Source organism: Cibotium barometz, chromosome 18 (genome assembly GCF_041138505.1).
Source record: "Cibotium barometz isolate CiBa-2024 chromosome 18, ASM4113850v1, whole genome shotgun sequence".
Taxonomy (NCBI): domain Eukaryota; kingdom Viridiplantae; phylum Streptophyta; class Polypodiopsida; order Cyatheales; family Cibotiaceae; genus Cibotium; species Cibotium barometz.
In genome coordinates, this window is record NC_141063.1 from 41,931,158 (window position 1) to 41,954,505 (window position 23,348).

The window sequence follows — 23,348 nt, forward strand, 5'->3', positions numbered from 1 at the left end:
GAGGGGACTTCTCCCCAGCAGGATCAGCAACAGCATCCGGCCACAGGGCCAGGGTGACAAACCACCAGCCGGCCTCAGTGTCACAAGCACCCCGGGCATCACAGGCAGAAGCCCTTACAAAGAATCCTGACAGAGAGCCTTAAGGAGATTGGGCAGTCCAGTTAACCACCAGTACAGGTCCAATGCAGTCATCCCTCTCCGGCATGCGGAGGACCCTCAGACTCAAGAGCCACCCACAATCAGTTCCCTGGTGGAAGACCAGCCTTCCTCATCTGCCCTCAGCGTTCCCTCGGGATCATCCCTCTGCTCTCAGCCCTCTCCCCCTTCCCCCTCATCCACCTCACTCACCCTCCCATCCTCTCCACCACCGTCTACCTCACTTCTCCACGCCTGCCGGCCTGCTGCAGCCGATCCATCGCACCACGCCAGGTACGACAGCTGGTCCAGCACTTCACCGACCCAATGGATATGCTCATCATTGCTTCACCGATAGCAACCCTCCCACCAGGGTCCATTGGCAGACCATACGAATCATGGGGCAGCTGGTGGACTACACTTTTTTCTGGTGCTTGCAGTTGAGTCGAGCTCCTTCACCAAGATGGTGGTTCCCCTCTATATACGTGTGATCTTGCATCACTCTCACCCCACTCCCTTGGATGTGGAAGCCACGGTCTTCTCTTTTCCATTCAGTGTCACCCCTAGCCCACGACTAGGATTATGTCTCGGAAGCTTCACAGCAGTGCAGTTGGTGTTTTGGTAGGCACTACTTTTTCCGATCATGCCCGCGTGAGTCTTCACCTAGGAAATCCGTGGAGACAAGACCGCCCACATCGTATGCTGTACCGACTTTACAAGTTTCTTGTATTACCTTTTGGGCTCATGAACGCTCTTCCCAAGTTTCATAGATGATGAATGACCTCTTTTGAGGTTGTTTAGGTAAATTTATTGTGGTATTCTTAGCTGATATTTTGGTTTATAGTTGTTCTTGAGGAGCATATAGTGTCAAAGGGTAGCACAAAGATGTAAACGAATGACAAAAACGTTGAAGCTCCAAGAGAGAGATGAGAGAAAAAAGCAAAGCATTGATGCACTAATCCTCAAGAAAAGAGCAGATACAACCAGCCCGTAGGCGAAGAATAGACTCCGTAGGTAGAGGGCTGAAGGTGCTCACCAAAGTGATCAAGAAAGAATGATAAAGAGTACCACATATGAGCTAGCTGACTGCCTCCTAGGCTCCTACACGACCTGAAAATAGGCAACCCACATCAAAGGCCCATAAAATAGAGAAAAAATATGGAAAAAATAGGGGAAAATATGGGGAATGCTTGAGCATGGAAATGGCCCCCGTAGACACCAAAATAGCCACCAACAAGAGAAAATATATGCTAACGCCCCCTCTCAGGTCCTGGGGGTGGCCCAAGATCCAAGGAGTTGCCATGAATGCCAATAGCTAACTGAGATAATCCTTTGGTGAATAAGTTTGCAGCGTTGTCCTTGGGTAGGACAATATTCAAGGATAATGTCTCCCTCCAAGATGCTCTCCCGCACAAAGTGGTACTGGATCTCTATATGCTTGGTCCGTGCATGAAATACTGGATTCTTAGCAACAGCCACGTAACTCTGGTTGTCGCATGAGGTGGACAAATAGAACGAATCTTTTTCTAAGGAAAAAGAGTTCTAAAAAGTGATGCATGCTAAAACTAAATAGATTTTGTTTTAAGTAAAACGATGACGTGATTTACAAGCCTTGTGAAACTAAATAGATTTTGTTTAAGTAAAATGATGACGTGATTTACAAGCCTTGTGAAAAGATTAAGAAAGCAAGAAGGTTCAAAAGTGTGATTGAGGATGAGAGAAACCTAATGAGCATGATTTCAGTTCTATTTAGACACGTTTACCAGATACTAAAAGACTCATTTTATTGGAAATGAGCTAAAAGATAGCACGACTTTAAGTTTAGTACTACCTCCCCTGTAGCCTGAAATGATATCCACTTCTATGCGCAAATGCTGAAAGCCTTTAGCTAATCGTATGCTGCAAGTTGATGCCTAATGTAAAAGAAACTTTGTAGCAAAAGGTTCGTAGAGAGAGAGAGAGAGAGAAGAGAGAGAGAGAGAGAGAGAGAGAGAGAAATGAAATGATTTGCTCGCGGCTTCCGGTGTCATGTCTGGTAGCTGATCGCCTGTGCCTACGAATTGTGTGATAGCTGCTTGCTTGCGACCTGTGTGAAGACTAAGCGTGCTGCTCACTTGTGTATTGCTGCTTCTGAACTCTCTGCAGAATCTGCCAGCTGTGTGTGTGTGTGTGTGTTGTACACCAACGTTTCTGTGTATGGGTTTTTCAAGTCATGGAAATTCAGCAATATAAGAGAGGATGGTTGCAGCTGCTGAATTAGGGTTTGCAGGTGCTGAATGCTACACTCCGGTGAATGTTGGAGAGAATGCAGAGGAAAGTTCTCAGGTACCTTCTCCGGAGTTTGCACGTTTGCTGCAGATCACTGGTGAGCTTCTGCAAGAATATGTGAAGGCAAATAGCGTGCAAATGGCTGCAGTAGATAATGGTGGTGTGGCTGATGTATGCATGGCGACTCCTTTGTTGCTACAACAGCTAGCAGATTTTCATGATCGTGCTGCTATCTTCTTCTTTACTGGGCGTATTCTGTTGTTGCCTCGTCTTAGAGCATGGTTGGGCCGCTTGGTGTCGCCTGAGGCACTTGAGGAGATTTATGATGGTCCGAGAGGCTTTTATGAAATACTTTTTCGCACTTCGGAAGCCCGTAGGGCAGTCTTGGAGCAGGTGCCACTCTTTTTGGATGGGCAGTTGGTTCATGTGGTTCCGTGGAAGCCTATGGCAGAGTACCAAGATATGTTGCGCTAGGCTTGCCCAGTTTGGGTTGAAGTGAAACAATTCCCACCAATGTTTTGGCGTGTTTTACCAGGTCTCATGCGAGGTATCGGTGATGTCTTGGTGGTGCCTCGAATGACATCTAGAAACCGAAATCGTCTATGCATGTTGTGGGATACTGGGAGACCTAGGCCGACACATTTGCGTGTCAATATGGCTGGGCTACAACCTTTAATGTATGATTGAGGTGGGATACATTTGTTGGCCACTATTTCAAATGTGGTGAGATGGGCCACTTTGTCTCCGAATGTCCTAAGAAAGAACAAGTTGTTGCTACCAAGGATATCGTTGATGGGCAGTTGCCCGTGGAAGATGAGCATGATGCTCCTTTACATGATACCCAGCACATGGATGTACGTGGATGTTCAGAATGAGGTTGAGCAGCCATGGGTGGAAGTATGTGGTAAAAAGACACGATTTGTTGACCCGCAGGGAGATTTCTCAGATGCTGTTTGGCGGGGGCCTTTGCGTACTCATCAGGGGCCCTTACATACATATGCTTGTCGCCCTTTGGGTTCAGGTGCCCAGCAGACCAGGATTGAGAGGCCGGGAGGCCAACTTTCTCAGGGTACAGGGACTCGTGGGGTGGATAGAGTAGAACGCTATCCTATTAGAAGTCGCCTAACAAAAGAAGCACAACAACAATTGCCTCTTGTGTTTGGTTCGAAGGGTGAGGTCATCTCGCCATGGGATGGTTACCCTTCGGCACGTGCTCGGGAACTCCAAGGGCAGTCTGAGATTACAAATACCATGTCTAAAAATGCAATGCTTCAAAAGGTTCGTGATTTGGCAGATTGTCATGGGCCTAGTACACGGCCTTGTTGATTCCTTTTCTGGGAAGGCTTATGAAAATTGTACAATGGAATGTAAAGGGTATTTCTTCGCGCCAAAAGCAGTTTAGGCTTTGGCGTACAACTTTTTGTCATGGTTGGGATGTTTTGTGTGCAGGCAGTTGAACATAAGCAGCATAAGTTGGCTGGCAAAGCCTATGTATATAAGGGGTTTTATGTTTTCTACAGCGGACATCCTGCTTCGCAGTCAGGTGTTATGTTTGCTGTTCGTTCGCCGTTTCAGCCTTCTCTTGTGATTCAAGATGTTCATGGAAGATTTCTAGTGATACAGATTGTTTGGGATGATACGCCTTTATGGTTGTTAGGGGTGTATGCTCCAAATAATGCTCGTGCACGCCGTTTGCTGTGGAATGACTTGTGTGCTCTTTCAATCTCTCATCCTGGCTTTGTGATGGGAGACTTTAATATGTGTGTCTCCACGGAGCAAGCCACGTCGCCTCATTCTGTAATGGATGGCCCGGAGAGAATGGCATGGGAAGCTTTTGCAGCAAGGTCGCTAAAACAAGACATGTGGTCTTGGTTGCATCCAGATGAAAGGGGTTACACTTATGCCTCACAACAGTTTCGGGGCACTTATGCTAGATTGGATAGGATGTATATTTTACATCAAGATCTCTTTTTGCCAGAGGTTCTTACTATGATGGTTGATCAGCAACAGGTTTTCTCGGATCATTGGCCGCTTGTGTTTGAAATGGTCTATCATCCTGTGGATGCATATAAAGGCTTGTTGGGACGCTTGCCTTTGTGCTTAAATCACACTTTTTTGGAGCATGAAGCTTTTGATGTTTATATGCGTCAGTTGATACGACATTTCTCCACAAGAGTGTCCATGGCTGATTATCATGCTTGGCCAGTGTTCCTTACCAACACTCGGAAATTAGCGCGGCATTATGGTCTTGCTAATGCCTCTATACAAAAACAGCATGTGGCTCTTCTTGAGTCGCTTTTAAAGGGCTTGCAGACGTTCATGTTTATTGACTCTATGGATGCTGAAGTTGTGGATGCCATAGAATGGCTGAAAAAGGAGCTATCTAGGGTGCAGGAAGCACAATATGCTCGCTTTAAACTACTTGCACGTCTTGATGCTTTGCGGGATGCTAACTGTCAATCTCATCGCTTCTATGATATGTTGTATCAAAAACATATGCGTGAGAATATTGTTAGGCTGATGGATGCCCAAGGCAACCTTGTTACTCAACCTTCTGAGGTTATTTAGCATTGCATCAGGTTTTATGAAGATTTGCTTGCCCCTCGAGAGGATGTCTCGCCGGCTGTCTTGGCTACAAGAGAGTCATTGTTTGCTGAAGTACGATATCAAGTTGACCCTGATGTGGCAGTTCAGCTTGATGCTCCTGTTACTCAAGGGAAAGTGGAAGTTGTTCTCTCCAAACTTCCCATGGGAAAGAGCCCTGGTTGGGATGGTTTGACAAACGAGTTTTTCCGAAAATATGCTGATCAGCTTGCAGAGCCTTTGACGCTTATTTGTCAAAGGGTTTGGGATGAGGGATATATGCTTGCCGATTGGAAGTTGGGCATACTTCGTTTGTTGCCCGAAGTCCCTTCGCCTACTTCTTTGGCTCAATGGGCCCGATCTCACTTATGGGTATTATGTAAAAAATATTTACAAAGATTTTTGCCAATCGCTTGCAAAAGGTGCTTCCTACTCTTATTCATCCATATCAATATGGATTTGTGCATGGCAGGAATATTTTGCATAATATTCTTAATGTTCAAATTGGAGTGGATTATGCCAAGGCAAAGAAGCAAGAGATTGTGATGGTGCGGCTGAATCTTGAAAAAGCTTTTGATCATGTCAGCTGGTCTTTCCTTTCTCAGTTAATGGCAGCCATGGGCTTTGGTCCCAAAATGGCTAATTTGGTGCAAGGCTCTGGCTCTATCACGCGGATTATGCTCAATGGAGGACTTTCGGATGGTATTTCCCTCACCCGTTCTCTCCGGCAGGGCTGTCCTCTTAGCCCTCTTTTCTTTGCCATTGCCACTCATCCTATGTTATCTCGCCTAGATGCTATGGCATCGCATGGTGAAGTGGTTGGTTTGCATCTCCCTCATGGCAAGCAATTGGTTGCTTAAGCCCTTGCGGATGACACTTTTATGTTTCTCAGGGCCGAAAAAGCCAATATAGATCGAGCAATGGAAGCTTGGAATAACTTTGCATTGGCTTCTGGGCTGAAAATAAATTCAACAAAATCAGCCCTCATTGTATGCACAGAATTTGATCTTGAGGCATTAGGGTGGCAAGGCCGTGTGGTGCATACAGGAGACATTGTTTGTCATCTTGGGTATCCAGTGGGTGCGGATGTGGACTCCCAAGCGCTTCTTGCTTGGATTTCTGCTCAGATCTCAGATAAATTTGTGTATTGGAAAGCTCAAGGGTGGCCTATGCACGTGAGGGTTAAGGTAGCTCAGGTTATTATGCTTAGCATGATTTTCTATTTTTTGCCTTTGCTACCTTGGACACACAAATCTCTTCTCCGTTTGGTTGCTCCCATTCGGTTTATGCTGTGGAAGAGGCAAGGAAATATTATGGGTCAAACATGGATAGCTTGGAATCACATTACGACGCACAAAAGAATGGGTGGGGCTGCTTTACTGGATGTCCGCTTGCATATGGTGGCGCGCAGGTGGGCCCTTTTTCAGGATATGTATTTGCAGGAGCAGCCTTGGGTATTCATGGCTCGTGACTTGATTGAGTTGGAGGGATTGTCACATGGACGGACACGTGTGCAAGCTTCATGGTGGGACATTGTGAATGCGGCTCATCCTGTCCGTATTCGCTCATCTCACATTTTATCGCATATTCTCCTTTCTTGGCATGAAGTTCTACTATTGGCTCGGTGGGATCCTGGTCATGAAAGACTACTTTTGAACTCTTTGCAGTTTGAAACATTTGTGGAGTCGCGTGTCATTGTTTGGCCAGATAGAGATGCTTCACGCATACGACTCAACTGCATGGTCAGGTTAGGCTTGGTTAGAATCCGAGATGCTGTGATACCTGGTCGTGATAGGCCATATTCGTTTCGTCGTATTCGGCAGCACTTTAGGGTTCCTCGGACATTTCAGGCACTATGGGTTGACATCATGCATGTAGTTGAGCCTTTTACTCCATTGCCTCGGCCATCTGCAGATCAGCCTTGGCTTGATTGGGCACTATGTAAATCTGGTGACTTGATATCACTTTCAGCTAACCAGGTCTATCATAAGCTCGTATCAGAGAAAGATTGGGTTTCAGCCAAGGCCAATAAGGTGTGGGGATTGCACAAGTCTAAATCATGGTGGCAAAAAACTCTTATGCGTGGTTGGCAATCTAAACTCCCTTACCAAGGTAAGGTTTTCATTTGGAGGATGTTGGTGGGAGGGTTACCTACATGGGATCAGCTCAGCCGTCGTAAAATTACATTGGCCTCTTGCTTCTTCTGTACGACATGCACTGAAACAGTTATGCATCTGTTCATGAGTTGTCCAGTGGCCCGTCAGATTTGGTCTTTTGTCTCTCGCGTTTGGGAGGCAGTAGAGAGGTCTACTGTTTCGTCTCATCAGTGGCTGATGTACATTTTTACATATAATATAAAACACCATTTCACGAAAAAAAAAAGTTTTGTAATCGGAGTAGTGGTACAGCATGCAGACGAGCCCCAAAACGCACCCAAAACGGGTCAAAATACGCAAAAAATTTGTTAATGTAGTGCACTATAGGGTATACCTTCTCCACCTAAGAGGATAGCTCAATTTGAGACAATCAAAAGAGCAACTCGAGGTGCTGCTGAGGAGTGAGGGCCAAGATAACCCCCTTTGTGAGCCATGTGGCTGATGTACATTTTTACATATAATATAAAACACCATTTCACGAAAAAAAAAAGTTTTGTAATCGGAGTAGTGGTACAGCATGCAGACGAGCCCCAAAACGCACCCAAAACGGGTCAAAATACGCAAAAAATTTGTTAATGTAGTGCACTATAGGGTATACCTTCTCCACCTAAGAGCCATGTGGCTGATGTACATTTTTACATATAATATAAAACACCATTTCACGAAAAAAAAAAGTTTTGTAATCGGAGTAGTGGTACAGCATGCAGACGAGCCCCAAAACGCACCCAAAACGGGTCAAAATACGCAAAAAATTTGTTAATGTAGTGCACTATAGGGTATACCTTCTCCACCTAAGAGGATAGCTCAATTTGAGACAATCAAAAGAGCAACTCGAGGTGCTGCTGAGGAGTGAGGGCCAAGATAACCCCCTTTGGTACCAATTGTTGAAGTGGAGACCACGGTAGCAACACACATAGATTGGAAGATCCCTCCTAGCTATTCCCAATATGTAAATGCAAAAAGACAAAGGTAGCAACACACACAGATTGTAAGATCCCTCCTAATTATTCCCAATATGTTAATGCAAAATTATCAATAAAGGAATCAATTTTTTCTTTTGAAAATGTGTAGAGAGAAAATGTGTGTAAAAGATATGTGCACTGGGGAGAGAAAACGAGAGTTATGGGTGCTTGTTTGGGAGAGAAAATGTGTGTAAAAGATATGTGCAATGCGGAGGGAAAACGAGAGTTATGGGTGCTTGTTTGGGAGTTTGTCTTGCTGTTATTGCATTGATGGACTTTCAACCTCACATTGCACCATGGAGAGAAACACGTGTGGACTCAAGAGACCTGATTAAAAAGAGCTTTTATCCACTTGTTTAGTGGTTGGTCTTGCTGCGGAAACTGTCTCAACCTCACATTAGGCACTTGGAAACACTAAGAGCTCAATACTATTTAAAAAAGCATGTGGACTCAATGAACAGGCAGGTGTGGGCAAAGTAGTCATTGTGATTCCTAACAACATATAGTGAGGCTGATATATATTATAAACTAAGAGGAGAGATGATACTTGGCATGACACTCCAGAGAGGGGAAAACCATCAATCCTGCATTGATTTTTAACCAGTTGCTTGGTCTAGAAAGTCAAAGATGATGATACTAACCTCTCCATATCCACAAGCAAAATGTAATGCCGTGCGACCTTCAGAATCTTTCTCGTCCTTGTTGGCACCATCTAAGAGAAGAGCTTTTAAATCCTGTTGAGTGCAATGTTTGCTGTTAGCACAATGTCAATCTTTGCCCCATTTTTGTAAAAAAAAATTCTGTCCTTCAAATCATTAAAACAAAATCCTTCAGCATGACATTACCTCCAGCTTGCCAACACTAGCAAAATAATGAACACTCGAATCATCTTCTTGCTCATGATCCTCTACTCCAGCAGCTGCTTCATGACCTGTTGAAAGTGGGAAAACACCAGCAGCTCCAACACCCATAGCTTGGCCAAGTTTGCTTAACGCAACAGGATCATTCCAGTACCTGTGAATCACTTCCAAATGAGGGAAATGCTCATGGTTTACCAGACTTCCAACTATGTACATGCATAGCTGACCCAACACATAAAGACAACAAATGTCTAGGAGACAAAGTAGGTGTATTCAACATGTTCCCATGAACAAATATTTCCATGTGGACATCATGGCTGGTCAGCCGCCAACCAGCAAAAGCGGTCATAGATGGGCAGGTTGGGCAAGGCTGGAATCAGATCCCAGCACGCATGCCCATTGATCCCAACCAGGAAAAAAGTCCTCAGGATTCTCCTGCTGCAACACTATTGCCGTCCCCCTTGCGCTGGCTTAGGGGAATGTGTTGTGCATGCAGGCCAAAGCTAGTGCACAAGACACCACTGGCAGTTACGGGATAGAAAGTAGTCCCACATAGGCTAGCGAGTACAATTCTCTGTCATAAATAGCATGGATGCACTCACATATCCCTCATCTTTCACTGAATGAGGACGTTAGGGCTGGGAGGACCCAAATGTGCACGTGGTCATAGACTCAGGTTGGGCAGCCAAAGATTCCCAGTGAAATGCCTGTTTCTCACACTTTGCAGAAATAAAAACAAGAAAGTGATGTACTGGGAATGAAAAGAGATGTCCCAGATTCCCTTTGGAAGAATGATCTTTAGATATAAAGTAAACATTTGTTTTACAGCTTACTTGACCATTGCTGAAGGACCTCCACTTTCAATTGTATCCAGTATTGTCTTTAAGGTGGGGTCGTCACGGATTTGAGCCATTCTCAAATCAAGCTGGTCTTTATGAGCCGGGTTTGCCACATTTTGTAGCATGTTGAACATGTCTGAGTCCTGATGATAAAGCAACACAAATGGCTTGCTTATGTTGACCCTCTAAAAACCATGTGTATCAAATCCATGTACATTGGCTTGCTTACATTGACCCTCTTAAAACCATGCATATCGAAGCCATGTCAACAGGAAATACGCACAAAAGCACCGAAGCAGGTGCACCTGTATCAGAGCATTGCCTAGCCTTTCAGCCATAGTCTTGAACTGTGGATTCTGCATAATAAGTTTCATGGCATCAAAATATTCTTGTGTGTCCAGCTGAGGAAGACTCTCTTGACTGCCATTGTCCACACCGCGCTGGAGTTGCTTTGCCATACTGCTGAAAGCAGGATCATTTGCTATCTGCTCTGCCAAAGTCCTGACAGCTGGATCCTAAAATACACGTAGTCACACGTGCAATTAATCTCTTAGTAAATAACATGATGATCTTTCTAAACCAAGCCTCTGTTTTAAGGGCAATAAGTACTTACATCCAAAAGACTTGGCATTGTTGAAAAATCAAAAGGATTTCGTGCACCAAGGTCATCTTGAGATGCAATTCCACTAGCAGCCTTTGTGTTGGGACTTGCAGTACCACCTGATTCTTCTTCCTTTTCTACAGCTGACCCCTTGCTCTCTGCAGGTAAAGCATTGACAGAAAAAAATAGAGTTAATCATATAATGACAACAAAGTTATGAAGGCCAGCTTAGGCCAATCAGTCTAGGGGAGCCAAAAATGATCTATCAAAGCTGTTAGAATTGTGCATCTCAATGTTTTTGGAGCTTTACTATTTATATGGGATTTTACTGGATTTTTCTCCTATTTATTTGTCCAGGGCCAGTCAGCCAGCCCTAGAGGCAGTCGGCCAGTTCCCTCCTGCACTATATAAGGAGTTCCCCATTATTCACTCTTTCATCCATTTTCCCTTGCACATAGTTCAACAGTCAGTTGCTGGCCATTGCCATTGTAAAGCTTTACTGCTGTTATAAAAGGTGATCTTGTCCAACTCTCTCAATCTCCTTTGCACTCTCTCATATGTTTACTGTTTATGCTTCCGCATGTGCTATCTCCTTCATGGTATCATACGATTAGGTCCAGGCTGCTCCAAACTCTGCAAATCTGCCCACTTGGCTGTGCGCTTTGCTTCCATCACTTCTCCGGCAGCAAATCAGTCCCATACAGTAGCTGTGTTTCAGTACCTTGCTGCGTTTCTGGTCCAGCCCTCTTTTGGTTCCTGTCAGCCAGCCCCAAAGGCTATGTTTTGCTCTTCAGAGGCAGGTTTTGAAGTGTTTTGGCTGCGTTTTCTTCGACAGCATCTGTTGGTGGTACGTTTCTTGCACGTGGTGCTGCCAGACAAGTGGCTCTACAGTCTTCTTCCTCCACGAGTCCCTACCCTTTTGGTAGGAGGTTCCCGGTGGATCTTGGACTGTTTTGCTGCTGTCCTTCCTCTTTCTCTCTACACTTTGAGAGGGGACTCATTGCTTTACCTTGAAAACACCGGTCCAGACATCTCCTACGCTATCAGTGTCCTCAGCCAGTTCTCATCAGTCGCTCGAAGGTCTCATTGGCAGGCAGCTTTGAGAGTTCTTTGTTATCTTCGAGGTACTTCAGATTATGGCATCACCTACTCTTGTGGTGATGATTTGGTTGGCTTCACAGATTCTGATTGGGCAGGCTGTATTGATACTCAGAGGTCTACATCTGGATATTGCTTCATGCTTGAATCTGGATTGGTTTCTTGGAAGTCTCAAAAGCAAAGGACTGTTTTTGCTTCTTCCACCGAGGCAGAGTATAAATCCTACCTTCTCTCCTCTACTGAGGCACTTTGGATTCATGAGATTTTGAAGCATTTGGGCTATGCCGACACTTCCCCGGTTACTATTTTCTCAGATTCTCAGAGTGCTATTGCTCTAGCATAGAATCCTGTGATACGGGGACGATCCAAGCATATTGAAGTGCATTATCATTTTGTACGCGACTGGATCGAGTTGGGCCTTCTTCGACTAGCCTACTGTTCTACCAAGGACAATGTGGCTGATCTCTTCACTAAACCACTTCCGAGAGCTACCATGGAGGTGTTACTTCAGCGTGCTGGTATTGGACCGCCCCTCTGGCGCTGAAGAGGAGGTGTTGGATTATATCATCTCCAGAGGGTCTACATCACCTTTTTTCATGCTTGTATTGGCCATTTATGAGGCCCTGCATTGGCATATCTTAGCAAAGATTATTCAGCATTTTTCTACCATTTTTTGGTATTTTTAGGCATTTTATGCTACTGCCATGCTGTCAGCCTGCTACAGCTAGCCGACCAGCATCCTGGGGAATATATAAGGGCTAGCTCCCTTTCCCCCAATTCATCTCATTTTTAAGCATTCAATTGAGATCATTAGCAGCTGCTACTGCTTCTCACCATTGTACAGCACCTACGGGATTCCATCCCTCCGCATATGTGTAGCCTCACTGGAGTCTGTGCCGCATTGTATATCTATTTCTAGCCTTAGGGGCGAACCCATTCAACACCGCGTGGAGTATTCAAGCCTTCCAGGTCAATGCTTCATTTGCAGGCAGATGGGTCATTTAGCCAGAGCTTGCCCTCAGCGGCAGTCCAGGAGACCGCCTCCGGTGGTTCCTCCCCCCGTTTCTCGTGCTAATCCTCACCACGAGGAAGGGAGAGAGGTAGGCCCTCAGGCAGCAGAGCACCACGCCCCACCTACAGACTACCCAGTTGCCAGCGAGTGGCGGACGGTTGGCCCGCGCCCAGGCCTCGCTAGACGACCACTAGAGCTGAGCTCTGCCGCCGCGTGCGCCAGGCTAGCATAGCTCAGGAGGATTCGATTCTGTCAGAGAACTGTTATGAGCATTTACCTCAGCATTTTCCCGTTGGAGATGCACCCTCTCCAGTCTCGGAGCGGGCCCCTCCGGCCCCACCAGTATGGCAACCGATCCCTCGTCCCCCCCCCCCCCCAAACCCCTAGTGTTCTGAGAGGGCGGCCTCTCTGAGCCCCCTGCGGGCCCCTCCCCACAGCCTTCCTCTCCAATGGATCTCTCAAAGCAGCACCCTTCCCCGGCCTCTCCGCCCCTCTGCCCTCCCTCGCCGCCACCCCGAACCCCACTCCCCCTTTCTCCCATCCTCGACACCAACTCTTCTCGCAGCAGTTCACCTTGCCCCACCCTCATCATCCGAGCCCCCCCACCCCCCCCCCACCCCCACCCCCCCCCCCCCCCCAATCTGCCTCTCTAGAGCACTCTCATCGCCCCCCAACCCCTGACCCGGAGTGGAGGCAATCGGCGGGTTCCGTCCATCACTTGATTCATTGATTTTTTGAGCCAGTTGAGATGACCATTGCCGCCTCCCCGGTGAGTGCTCTCCCCCCAAATTCCCCAGGTGGGGCCCCCAAGATCTTGGGACAGCCTATGGACTACAGTTTCTTCCCATGTCTGCCGACGGAAGGGACTGACATGATTGAAGAGACAATAGCCCCTATTCGGATATGTGTGGTTGTTCGCCACTCCAGGCGGTCTACGCCGGATAACGAAGCGAGATCTTCTCTTCTCTTTCCCCTTCAGTGCAGCCCCGGGGATAGAGTGGGATCCCGAGTCAGTGGAAGCTGCCATCATGGGACAGGCAATCGAGCTCTCCCACCACCTCCACGATCTTCGCATCATTGACATTCTCACCCATTTCTAGCCTTTGGCTAGGATGGAGCTTGGAGGTCAGCCCATCGAGGCCAAGACGGATTGTTAGATGACTCCTTCTCGGTGGTGAGCCCTGGAAGGGTTTCCTATTGGCCCCGAGGTAGAGACAGGCTTAGCATGGACATTGACTCAACTATCCCTTAGGAGTGGCTCACCCCTATTCTAGACCCGACCCCCCAATGTGGCCAGGCGTGTTTACCAAACATGACATCCTTGTGGCGGTCCACAAAGCAGATGAGGACAGTCGTCTGCTCACTTTTTCTATTGGATCCCATGGCAGACTAGAGAGATCTGAGCTACCCTTGGAGGATTTCAGTGGCTGCACCTTGCAGAGGGTGAGGGTGATAGGTTTTCGGGCACAGGAATGGCGCATAGATCCAGCACCGACCAAAGTGGCCAGGGAGAGATTATGGCGGCTATAGATATGGGAGTGCCAACCTCTTACTCGTCTTCAGTGGGACCCGAGAGAGTGGACTTGGCATGATCCCGCAGATCGGGAGGAGACTTTGGATGTCCCCTTCTTTGCATATACAACGCAGCTAGGCCGCAGGATCCAGATGCCTATGATAGATGGCACACCGGCAGTAGCAACACACCGGCAGTCTCAGGGCCTATCACAACGCTTCCTTTCAGATTTCTGGAAGAGGCTTTGGGACAGCTTTTGTCCTAGAAACATCACCCTTTGGTTGATGGCACACAGAAGTTTGGCGGTCGGTACTTGGTTGGCAGTTGGAGGTCGGCCAGCAGCTTGCCCACAGTGCGGCCACCCTCAGGAGTCTCAGAGACATTGCCTTTGGGAGAGTCTCAGAGACATTGCCTTTGGGATTGCCCGAAGGCTCAGCAGATTTGGCAGCGGATTCTCCGCATCTTCGCTATGGACAAGGCATCGACCTGGATCATTACATGGGGCACAATCGCTTGGGCCACAAAGGCCAGAGTGGTCAGGGCTTATAAGGAGGATGGGGGAGCGCTAGCCCTTCAGGTCTCTCACCATCGTATTGCAGCAGTACCAGTAATAGCTCCACCTATAGGTGACTAGTGGCCAGGCTCATGCCAAAGATGGGAGATTTGCAATAGCATAGCAACCTGGCACATTTGGCGTGCTAGATGCAGCAAGGCCATCAAGGGTACCCACACTCCACCGGCTGAGACCATAAGGAACATATGGCTCAATATCATTCACACCCTCAGCGGTCAGTGGGGGAAGTTCTGACTGCATGCAGAATCGGCAGGAAGCTTTCTTGAGGCTTTGGAGGCTTGGCCCTTTCCTCACAGATAGAGGAGGAGACCCCATTTGGCATTACAGACCACTTGTGTGGTTGTCCCCCCCCTTCTCCCCCTGTATGAGATAGCCTTCTCCTCACAGAGCGGTCAGTCGGAGGAGAAGTGTCTCCTCTCCTTTCAATCATTTGCTTTTTGCCCTTAAAAGAGGCGAGTTCAGTTTTTTTAGCCCTTCGTGGTTGTATCTAGCCCTTTGTGGCTACTTTTTCATTAACTAATAGAAGGATCTTCATCTCGCGAAAAAAAAAAATTGTAACTCATCCGGGAAGCGCGGTAGTGGGTGTGCATTGCTTGACCATGAGCACAATTAAACAATTCAAGACTTAATCATAGCCAGTAAACAATCCACAAAGTTGAAATTAAAAGTTGCACATATAACACTACATAGAGGCCGGAATGGGCCGATCCCCCCCTTGTAGTATTTCATTATCCAAGGAGAAATATAACATGTATAAGATTTGAGGGCCTTACTCTCCCCATGGGAGATGCCAAATTATCCATATACAACCATAAACCTGTCCTGCATCCAATATGGCTATCCAGCATGTCCTTCCATAGACGCACAAACATGTATAACAGCCCACATGGCTCTTCATACGTGCATAAACTTATATGACAACCCATATAACTCTTTCACAATCACATAAACCTCTAAACCAACCCATGTGGCTCATTCATGAGCTCATAAACCTGTAGACCAGCACATGTGGCTCATCCATGAGCGCATAAACCTATAGACCAGCCCATGTGGCTCATCCAGTATAATAGCCTGTATGTTGCATCGCCAAAACCTGAAAAACAGCCTGTATATCGCATAAAACCAGAAATTTCAGCAAGCTTTAGGACTGTTTTGCTGAAATTCAGCCATCCAGGGTGTGCAAGATGGTGTAGAGTAGTGAAAATCATCTTCCCCAAGTTGGATATGCCTATGGTGGGCTTAGATATGAAGAGAAATACTGAAAAATTAGAGTTTTCAGCCTCCAAAAACTTGCTTGAAGCTCAAACTCGCCCAAGAGATAACTCTCTCATATTCAAATAAGCAAGAAAATGCTACAATGCTGTGTGTAGAGTTGAATTGACAAGTGTGAGGACACTCGTCTCACTTTTATCCTCTTATCTGCCACACGTCCCAAATCCAAAGTCCAAAAATTCCACAATCTTCAGCTCTAAAAATATCCCAGATGATAGCTAATTTCACAATGGCACTTTGGCAATCCTCGATCTCTGCCGAATTCCAAAGGTAATGACACGGATGGAAATTCCATCGGAGATTGCCAAAAATAGCAACTTTCCCTAAAATTTAGGAGATGATCTCTTTGTGTCCCACCACATGAGAAATACATGTAAGCACCATGTAGAAACCTGTTTCATTTGCTCGATCTCTCCCAAATCCTTGAGAGTTCACCATGCATACTTTCCACTTGACACTTGAGCTCCAAAGCCCATTTCTGTGTCCAAGAAACCGCCTCGAGTGCCTGGACCATGCTACGAACACTTGGTCCTCTATGCTAGATAATCCCCCATTTCCAAAGCTTGTACATTCTTGATCTTTTGGGCATCCAAAGCCCATCCACACACATGAATTTTCGAGATACCCAAAATGGTGGGAGCATGTTTGCTCTCTTGGTCCAAGCCAGACCTTCAATGGTGCATCTGCACAATGGTGTCTCATAATAACCTAAGCTCTCACTTATATAGTGATAACTATGCCATAAATAGCTAACTTGCTATAAAAGGCATTAAGCTTGTTTTATCAATCTAGGAACCCTAGCCAAGTATCTGCCTACTAATCCCTAATCTCGGTGCCCCTAACCCCACTGGATTATGTCTATAATTCGTAGATTAGTATCTAGGTGCATAGCATACTTCCCCTCTTGAAATATTTACTCTTAAATGAAATTAGAAAAGCGCTTATTCAAACTAGTTGCCGACTCCCAAGTTGAGTCCTTGACCGCCCTATCTTGCCACTTAATTTTATATTCAGGGATCAACATTCATGAAGTTGTGAGCACTCCTAGGGTCACAAAGAATGTGTACAGTTTTTCCCACATATGACTAATACATGCTCATTAGGTCTATATTGCTGAAAACATTCATATTAAAGCTACAACCCTTGTAAGAACTATGATCTAAAAACAATAGTATGTACGGAAGTAATTTTACCTTTAGCCTCGGTTACATGGGCTCCCTTTGACTTTGACTGCAGGCAATTCGTCCTCATGTGCCCTTGCGGACCACAAGTGAAGCACCAACCCTCCTTCATGTACTGAAGAGTCTGCTCCGCTTTCTTTGATTTCTTCGAACTGGGGTCTTCCAAAGTCTGTGATTGACTCTGGTGTCTCTGCAGGAGTCTGTAAAGTCTTCCCATGCCTTTTTTTCTTTTAATGTTGGGATCCTACCTAGTTTGTCAATGAGGGTTGTTGGGGTTTCTTTGGTTGTTTCTTCGCCATGGTCTCATATGAAATCTTGGCATATGGGATGGCATCATTCAATGTTTTGCTTCGATTATTCCTGATTTGAAGCTAATATCCATCAGGCATCCATCCAGCCAGTTCTCTTGTGCTATTTCTTGTAAGCACAAGTCTAGCATAGCTTGGTTGCTATCCCAGCACATCAAATTACCCCCCATTTTCCATGTGTCTCCACTGCCCCACATGGCTAACCTCATCATGTCCACTTGGCCTCATGCTATGCCTTCATTTTATGCCCCATGCTAGACTTATTAAAACCTATACTAAGGTTACTTGTCATGTGAATCACATAGGTGAGTGCCACATGGACATATATCTCAATCTTACAGGCTAAGGTGCAAGTTTAGGGGCAGGATTGAAACAAGTCACGTACCGAGGAATCCACCCAGAAGAGCGAGGTCTAGGCGCCCAAGTGTGGAGGCAGTTGACCAGTTGGAAGTGCCAACTACAGGGACCCTAGATTGGCCGATTGCACCTATTTAAGGATGGGCCAGGGTCAGACTAAATCAAAGTCCAAATCAAGGAGCAGAAAGGAGGTGAGTCTTGGGTCAGAAAAAGAAGACTCAATGTGCAGGTCTCCGCCATGTGGAAGTATTGGGACATCAGTAGCCTTTTGTTTGTGCATGTAGCTCAACGCTAGCATAATACGAGTCAGGATCTGAGTCATTGTACATATTCATGTTTTGCAAAATATACAATAGATTAGTTCAACTCTTTGCTATATTTGTGTATTTGCAGCATTAAGTTTCCAGCCAATATTTTAAATATGTGTGAACACCCAACCTTATAAACATTAAGGTTTACATTACTTTATGGATTTTACATTTGAAAAGGCCAAAAAGGGTAATACTTACTACCTGTTCATACGGCACACCAACTCTTCAGCATGACAGCACACCCACGGTACACTAGGAGCGTCCCCGTCCAGTGTACTGGCATGTCATAGCAAAAAAAAATACACAAAAACAAATCATGCGAAAACAAGTTTATGCATGCAAACATGAATGCATGTACACATGTAATGGATGAAATCTCCCTTTCATGAAACTTGTACAAGAATTTCTTGTCAGGCACAAAACTCGCATGATAGAAATGTAAAGTCCTGGTCTTCCTATGGAGTGACAGTCCCATAGGCAAAAACACAAATCCTGGCATGAGGCTTTCTATGGAGTGACAATCCCATAGACAAAGCTCGACATAAATATCAGTCCTACCATGGAGTGACAATCCCATGGGTAAGACGCAATCCTGATAATACGCGGGTGGCCGCAAATAAGCTCCCATCTATATGGCACCATACTGGTCACACACGGGTGGCATAAAACTGGTTCCTGTCCATGTGACACAAGATGACTGACCCTTTCACATGAGGCACTGGCTTGGCCACATGTGAACATGGTACAAATCTGGCCGCTCTATGGAGTGACAGTCCCATAGAAGTGGCTCTAGAAATGGAGATGGACCAAATGGTGATATCCCCCCTGGCTTCTAAACAGTTGACCTCAACTAAAAAGCCTCAAGATATACATGCAAAAGCTGCCGATAATCAGTAAAATAATCTTCATCTACCCACTTTGCATCAATGGGGAAATAATTTTTAAACTTCACAAGGTATCTCCTGGAAAGCTTTCCATGTGGTAGCTTTCTCTCCTTGTGAAATACAATCTGCTCTGGCTGGAGGATCTCCTCAAGCTCATCAATCTCACGCGGATCTTCTGTGAGACAGGCTCTTTCGGATCTGGCCCCACATACTTTCGCAAAAGACTCACATGAAAAGCATTGTAAATCTTCCAATGACTGGGTAAAGCAAGCCTATAAGACACTTCATTGATCTTGTCAATCAATTTGACGGGTCCATAATATCGAGTAGAAAGCTTGGGATATGATCTCTCTCGTCCTGGCCTCTTCCGAAGCCTAGCTTTCTCAAATTTCAGCAATACCCAATCACCTTCCTTGACTTGCATGTATGTCCCTTCTATGCTTGTCGGCAGCCCTCTTATGCTTGTCTGGTGTCCTTGCAATGGTTGTGCGCACTTGAGCAAAGGCTACATCCAAGTCACGCACATACTCATCAGCTGCAAAAATCTCATCCTTCGTGCACAGGATGGGTGGCAAGATCACTCTGTCATAAATAATCTCAAACGGGGCCTTTCCCATGGAGGCATGTACTGTGTTATTGTAGGCAAACTCTACAATTGGAAGATACTTCTCCCAGGCACTCTTTTGATCTGCCTGTCACGTGCACACCATTCAGGTGTACAGTGACATGGCATCATTTTAGCATCATAAACATCATCAGGCATTTTATGGACATTTAAATGAATGTTTTCAGCATGTACCACATGGTATGAGTTGGATTCAGCATTGTAGCATCATATTAACCATCTAGACAAAAGCATTGGGGCTTGTGGAGGCAGCCGACAGCATTCAAGTCAGCCGACCAGCCTTTATAGCATTTATGGCATTTATAGTATTTTATGGCAGTCGTGAGCATATTCAGAGCTGGCCGACTGCAGCAAACTGGCCGACCTGCATCAGTACCCGCATATAAATAGAAGCGCATCGTCACCTATCAGATCATCAGCGTTTTAGTGGATGAAGGGGCATCTGACATCTGCGTTCCAGTCCTTCATCGCATTCAGTCCAGCATCGCATTCAACAGAGCATTCAGCAAAGTGTTCTCCAGCGTTTCTCACCTAGGATCTCCCTTTAGCTAGAACCATGTCACGGGCATATATCACCAATCTATTCTTTTCCACCCAGATGATAGCCATCGGCATAAATCTCCATCCTTCTGCGTGCTTTCCTTGCACACCTGCACGAGGGTATGATCCAATGCATCCTTTATGCCTCGGGTTCATGCTTTGTCAGATCCGGGCTCTGTCACCAATGTAAGGTCTTTACACGACCGTGCCCAAGGATTATCTAACATAGAACCAGTGTGGATCAAGGTAGAAGACATACCTAAGAAACCATAGCGAGGTTTCCATAGACCTAAACGTCGAACATGTTGTGTGATCGTGATAGATTGTGGCTAGCAACTCACCACCCAACCATAGGTTCGGTACCCCGAACCACCCCTTAGCGTGAGGTGCAAATTGGCGCGAGCCTGCTAGTCATTGATGACCCCAACCTGGCATCCCATACCACCAAGCCGTAGCCACCCCCGCTGACAACTCCATGGCCACAAAATCTTGCACGTTTCCTTGGTAGCCCCAGGCTACCTACTGAGTGCCTCCTTGATCTCTTGTGTCTAATAAGTGACCCCAAGTCACTTATATAGTAATAACCTTGCTATAAGTTGCCTTTCTTTTATTTATAAAGCTTTTTTGCTTTATTTATAAGCTTTTAGCCATTATTAATCCCTAGTTATTATCATTAGCCTGTGGCTATTATTTCCAATCCCATGGCCAATCTAGACCTCTCTTGCTAGTGCCCTTAGCCTACATGTGAACCCACCAGGTCCCCACAAGTCCATGTGTTCCCTGCCCTAGCCCTCAGGACGTAACAAGGGAAAGGAGGGCGGGGGGGGGGGGGGGGGGGGCGCGTTTTGTGTTGATAATGAAGAGCTTCCAAGATGTCTTGGATGATGGGTTGGTCCAGGTCATCCTATTGGAACGATTCATTCTGGCTAGCAGTAGTGATAGCTGGCGAGGAGTGCCCCACCAAGATGGCTGAACAGTTGCTCACAGAGTTCAATAGCTACAGACATTACACGAAAGCCATCTAGTGTTGGAAATCTAGTGTTGTGAGGATGGTTTGGAGCCTGGAGATTCAATATAGCCCTGGTTCTTGCGCAGAGATATGAGCCAACTTCTCAGAAGAGAGAATATTTTTCATCCAAGACAACCCCTCACTAAAAGCAAAAAATTAGCAAGTAAAAAGCCCACAAAAAAAGAGAGCTTCTTGACTCCATCTTTCTATCACAAGAATAGATGGAATGCCACTTCAGGTAATTCCAAAAAGAATTGTGCCCCTTCAAGACGTGTACCACTTAAGTTACACAGCAGACAGCAAGTACCCACGAATGGGAATGACACAGATGGGACTGTCAACAACATTATTGCTCCATGTGATTCCTTCAGCTGGGAAGAATATCCTTGACAGAAGGTGGATTCAAAATGAAGGAGACAATGAAAAGCTTTAGACACGTGTTGGAGTCAAGAATAAGGGAAAGAATGCTGGGAGGCAATTCTGGATCAGAATTGGATGGAACTGTCAACACCATTGTTGCTCAATGTGATTCAGTTCAGCTGGAAAAATTTCCCTTGACAAGGTGAATTCGAAAGGAAGGAGAAAACCAAATTCTTTGGACATGTGTTGGAGTCAAGAATAAGGGAAAGGAAATTACGGATCAGAAACATGTGTTGGAGTCAAGAATAAGGGAAAGGATGCTGAAAGAAATTCTGGATCAGAAACATGGCGACCCAAATTCTGAGGCAGAATTTTCAACTGGCAATTTTATCCCAAACATCAGAAGACAGGTTCTGGCGACCTCATCCCTGACAATAATAGTGCTCTACAAACCAAGCAGTACAGAAGATTTTACAGCTCCAGAAGTATTCAAGAAAGCCAAGCTCCCAGTTACACTACCAAGTTTACTATTTAATATGTGCTTTCTTAGGCAGTATTTGTTATATAGACTCAGAGGTAGAGAATGTAGAGCTCAAGAAGCATGGTTGGACAGATATGCGCATGTTTATAGTGGCACCTTTACAAACACCTGACATCATTTTGAGTATTGCATCTATGCACCAGTCATCAAGTGGCTACATCACAGTTGAGCTGTCAATTGGATGACATAGCTGCGAGATATTCTGTCAACCATTCCACTTAGTTCAGGTCATTTCAGTTCAAACAGTTGTTTGCAAAGTTTCTCTCAGATTTAGTGTTGTGAGCCGAATCTTGGGAAAAGCTTGCCTGAGGTTCCTCGGGTGGAGAAAGCAGCCACAGCCATTGCAGATACTCAAAATCTCCTTGAAGCAGCAAGAACAGCAACAAATTTCCCATTATGGTACAGTTCCTGCTGTTCCAGATTCAAAGATATAAAAATGGAAGTGGTCAAAATTTGGAAGCTGCCAGTGGAGTGTTGAGTGCAAAACCCTGGCTTCCTCTTCCGCCGAGAGCAACGTTCGGGCATCCTATCTAAGTAAAAAGCAAGAGGGGATGTCATATGCATCAAGCCTCATGCAAATGCCATGTCTACGGAGAGGCCAAGTGGAGAGTCGAATGCAACACTCCGAGTGTTGCTCTGTTTTCGGATCTACAGATAAGCGAGAGGGGGATGTCACATGCATCAAGGTTCAGATGCATGCAGCATCATGTCTACTGAGAAAGGTAAGCGAGAGGGGACACATGCATCAAGGGTCAGGACCATGTCTACTGAGGCCAGGTCTAGGAGAGAAGCTACATAACATTGCGACCCCTAAGCTTCAGGGGCCTGCAATGGGCGATCGGTGTACCTTTCATAAATGCACGGTAGATCCGAACAATCTCTCCCAAAAATACGTACAAGCATACAAAGAAAACACAATGTACGATGGGATTGGTCTCTCACCAGAATGGTTGGAAGCCATAGTGCCTCGGGCTCTTCAAGCAGCAGCAGCAACAACAGAGCCGAGCAAAAACTGCTTTGTGTGTGTGTGTGTGTGTGTGTGTGTGTTTTCCTTCGGATGAGTGACACTTGGACTTGCGCCAACTCATCAACAGATACTCTCTTTTTCTTTAACCTTTTATAATAGCCATCATTCCTCCACCACCTTATTTCTTCTTCTTCATCTTATTACCCTTTACAATGAAGTGGAATAACTTTTCTAGAAGAGGCCTCAAAAGCAGCTTCCTTCCTTTTTCCTAATCTAGATAGAGCATGGCATGAATTTGATGCACAATCCATTAGATATGGATTTGGAAATCATTTAAACCACCATGGATCAAACATTTGAGAAGGCATCCACATGGGTTCAGGGCAAGTGGG

General features: G+C 45.8%; 1 protein-coding gene across 2 annotated transcripts in view; it reads right to left on the reverse strand.

Moving 5' to 3' along the window:
* LOC147629360 (ankyrin repeat domain-containing protein 2A-like) overlaps window positions 1-23,098 on the reverse strand; it is a 35,112-nt gene extending 12,014 nt beyond the window's left edge. The window contains exons 1-7 of one of the 2 annotated variants that reach the window (XM_086812598.1): window positions 22,932-23,098; window positions 10,417-10,562; window positions 10,109-10,318; window positions 9,798-9,946; window positions 8,950-9,118; window positions 8,746-8,838; window positions 7,909-8,078 (exon numbers count right to left, since the gene is read on the reverse strand). In XM_086812598.1, coding sequence (XP_086668724.1) covers window positions 7,947-8,078; window positions 8,746-8,838; window positions 8,950-9,118; window positions 9,798-9,946; window positions 10,109-10,318; window positions 10,417-10,562; window positions 22,932-22,950 — 918 coding nt within the window. In that variant the 5' untranslated portion in view covers window positions 22,951-23,098 and the 3' untranslated portion in view covers window positions 7,909-7,946. Of the gene's footprint in view, window positions 1-7,908; window positions 8,079-8,745; window positions 8,839-8,949; window positions 9,119-9,797; window positions 9,947-10,108; window positions 10,319-10,416; window positions 10,563-22,931 lie in introns of those variants that run through there. The other variant, XM_086812597.1, reaches the window with a different exon arrangement.
* Between the last annotated feature and the right edge of the window lie 250 nt (window positions 23,099-23,348).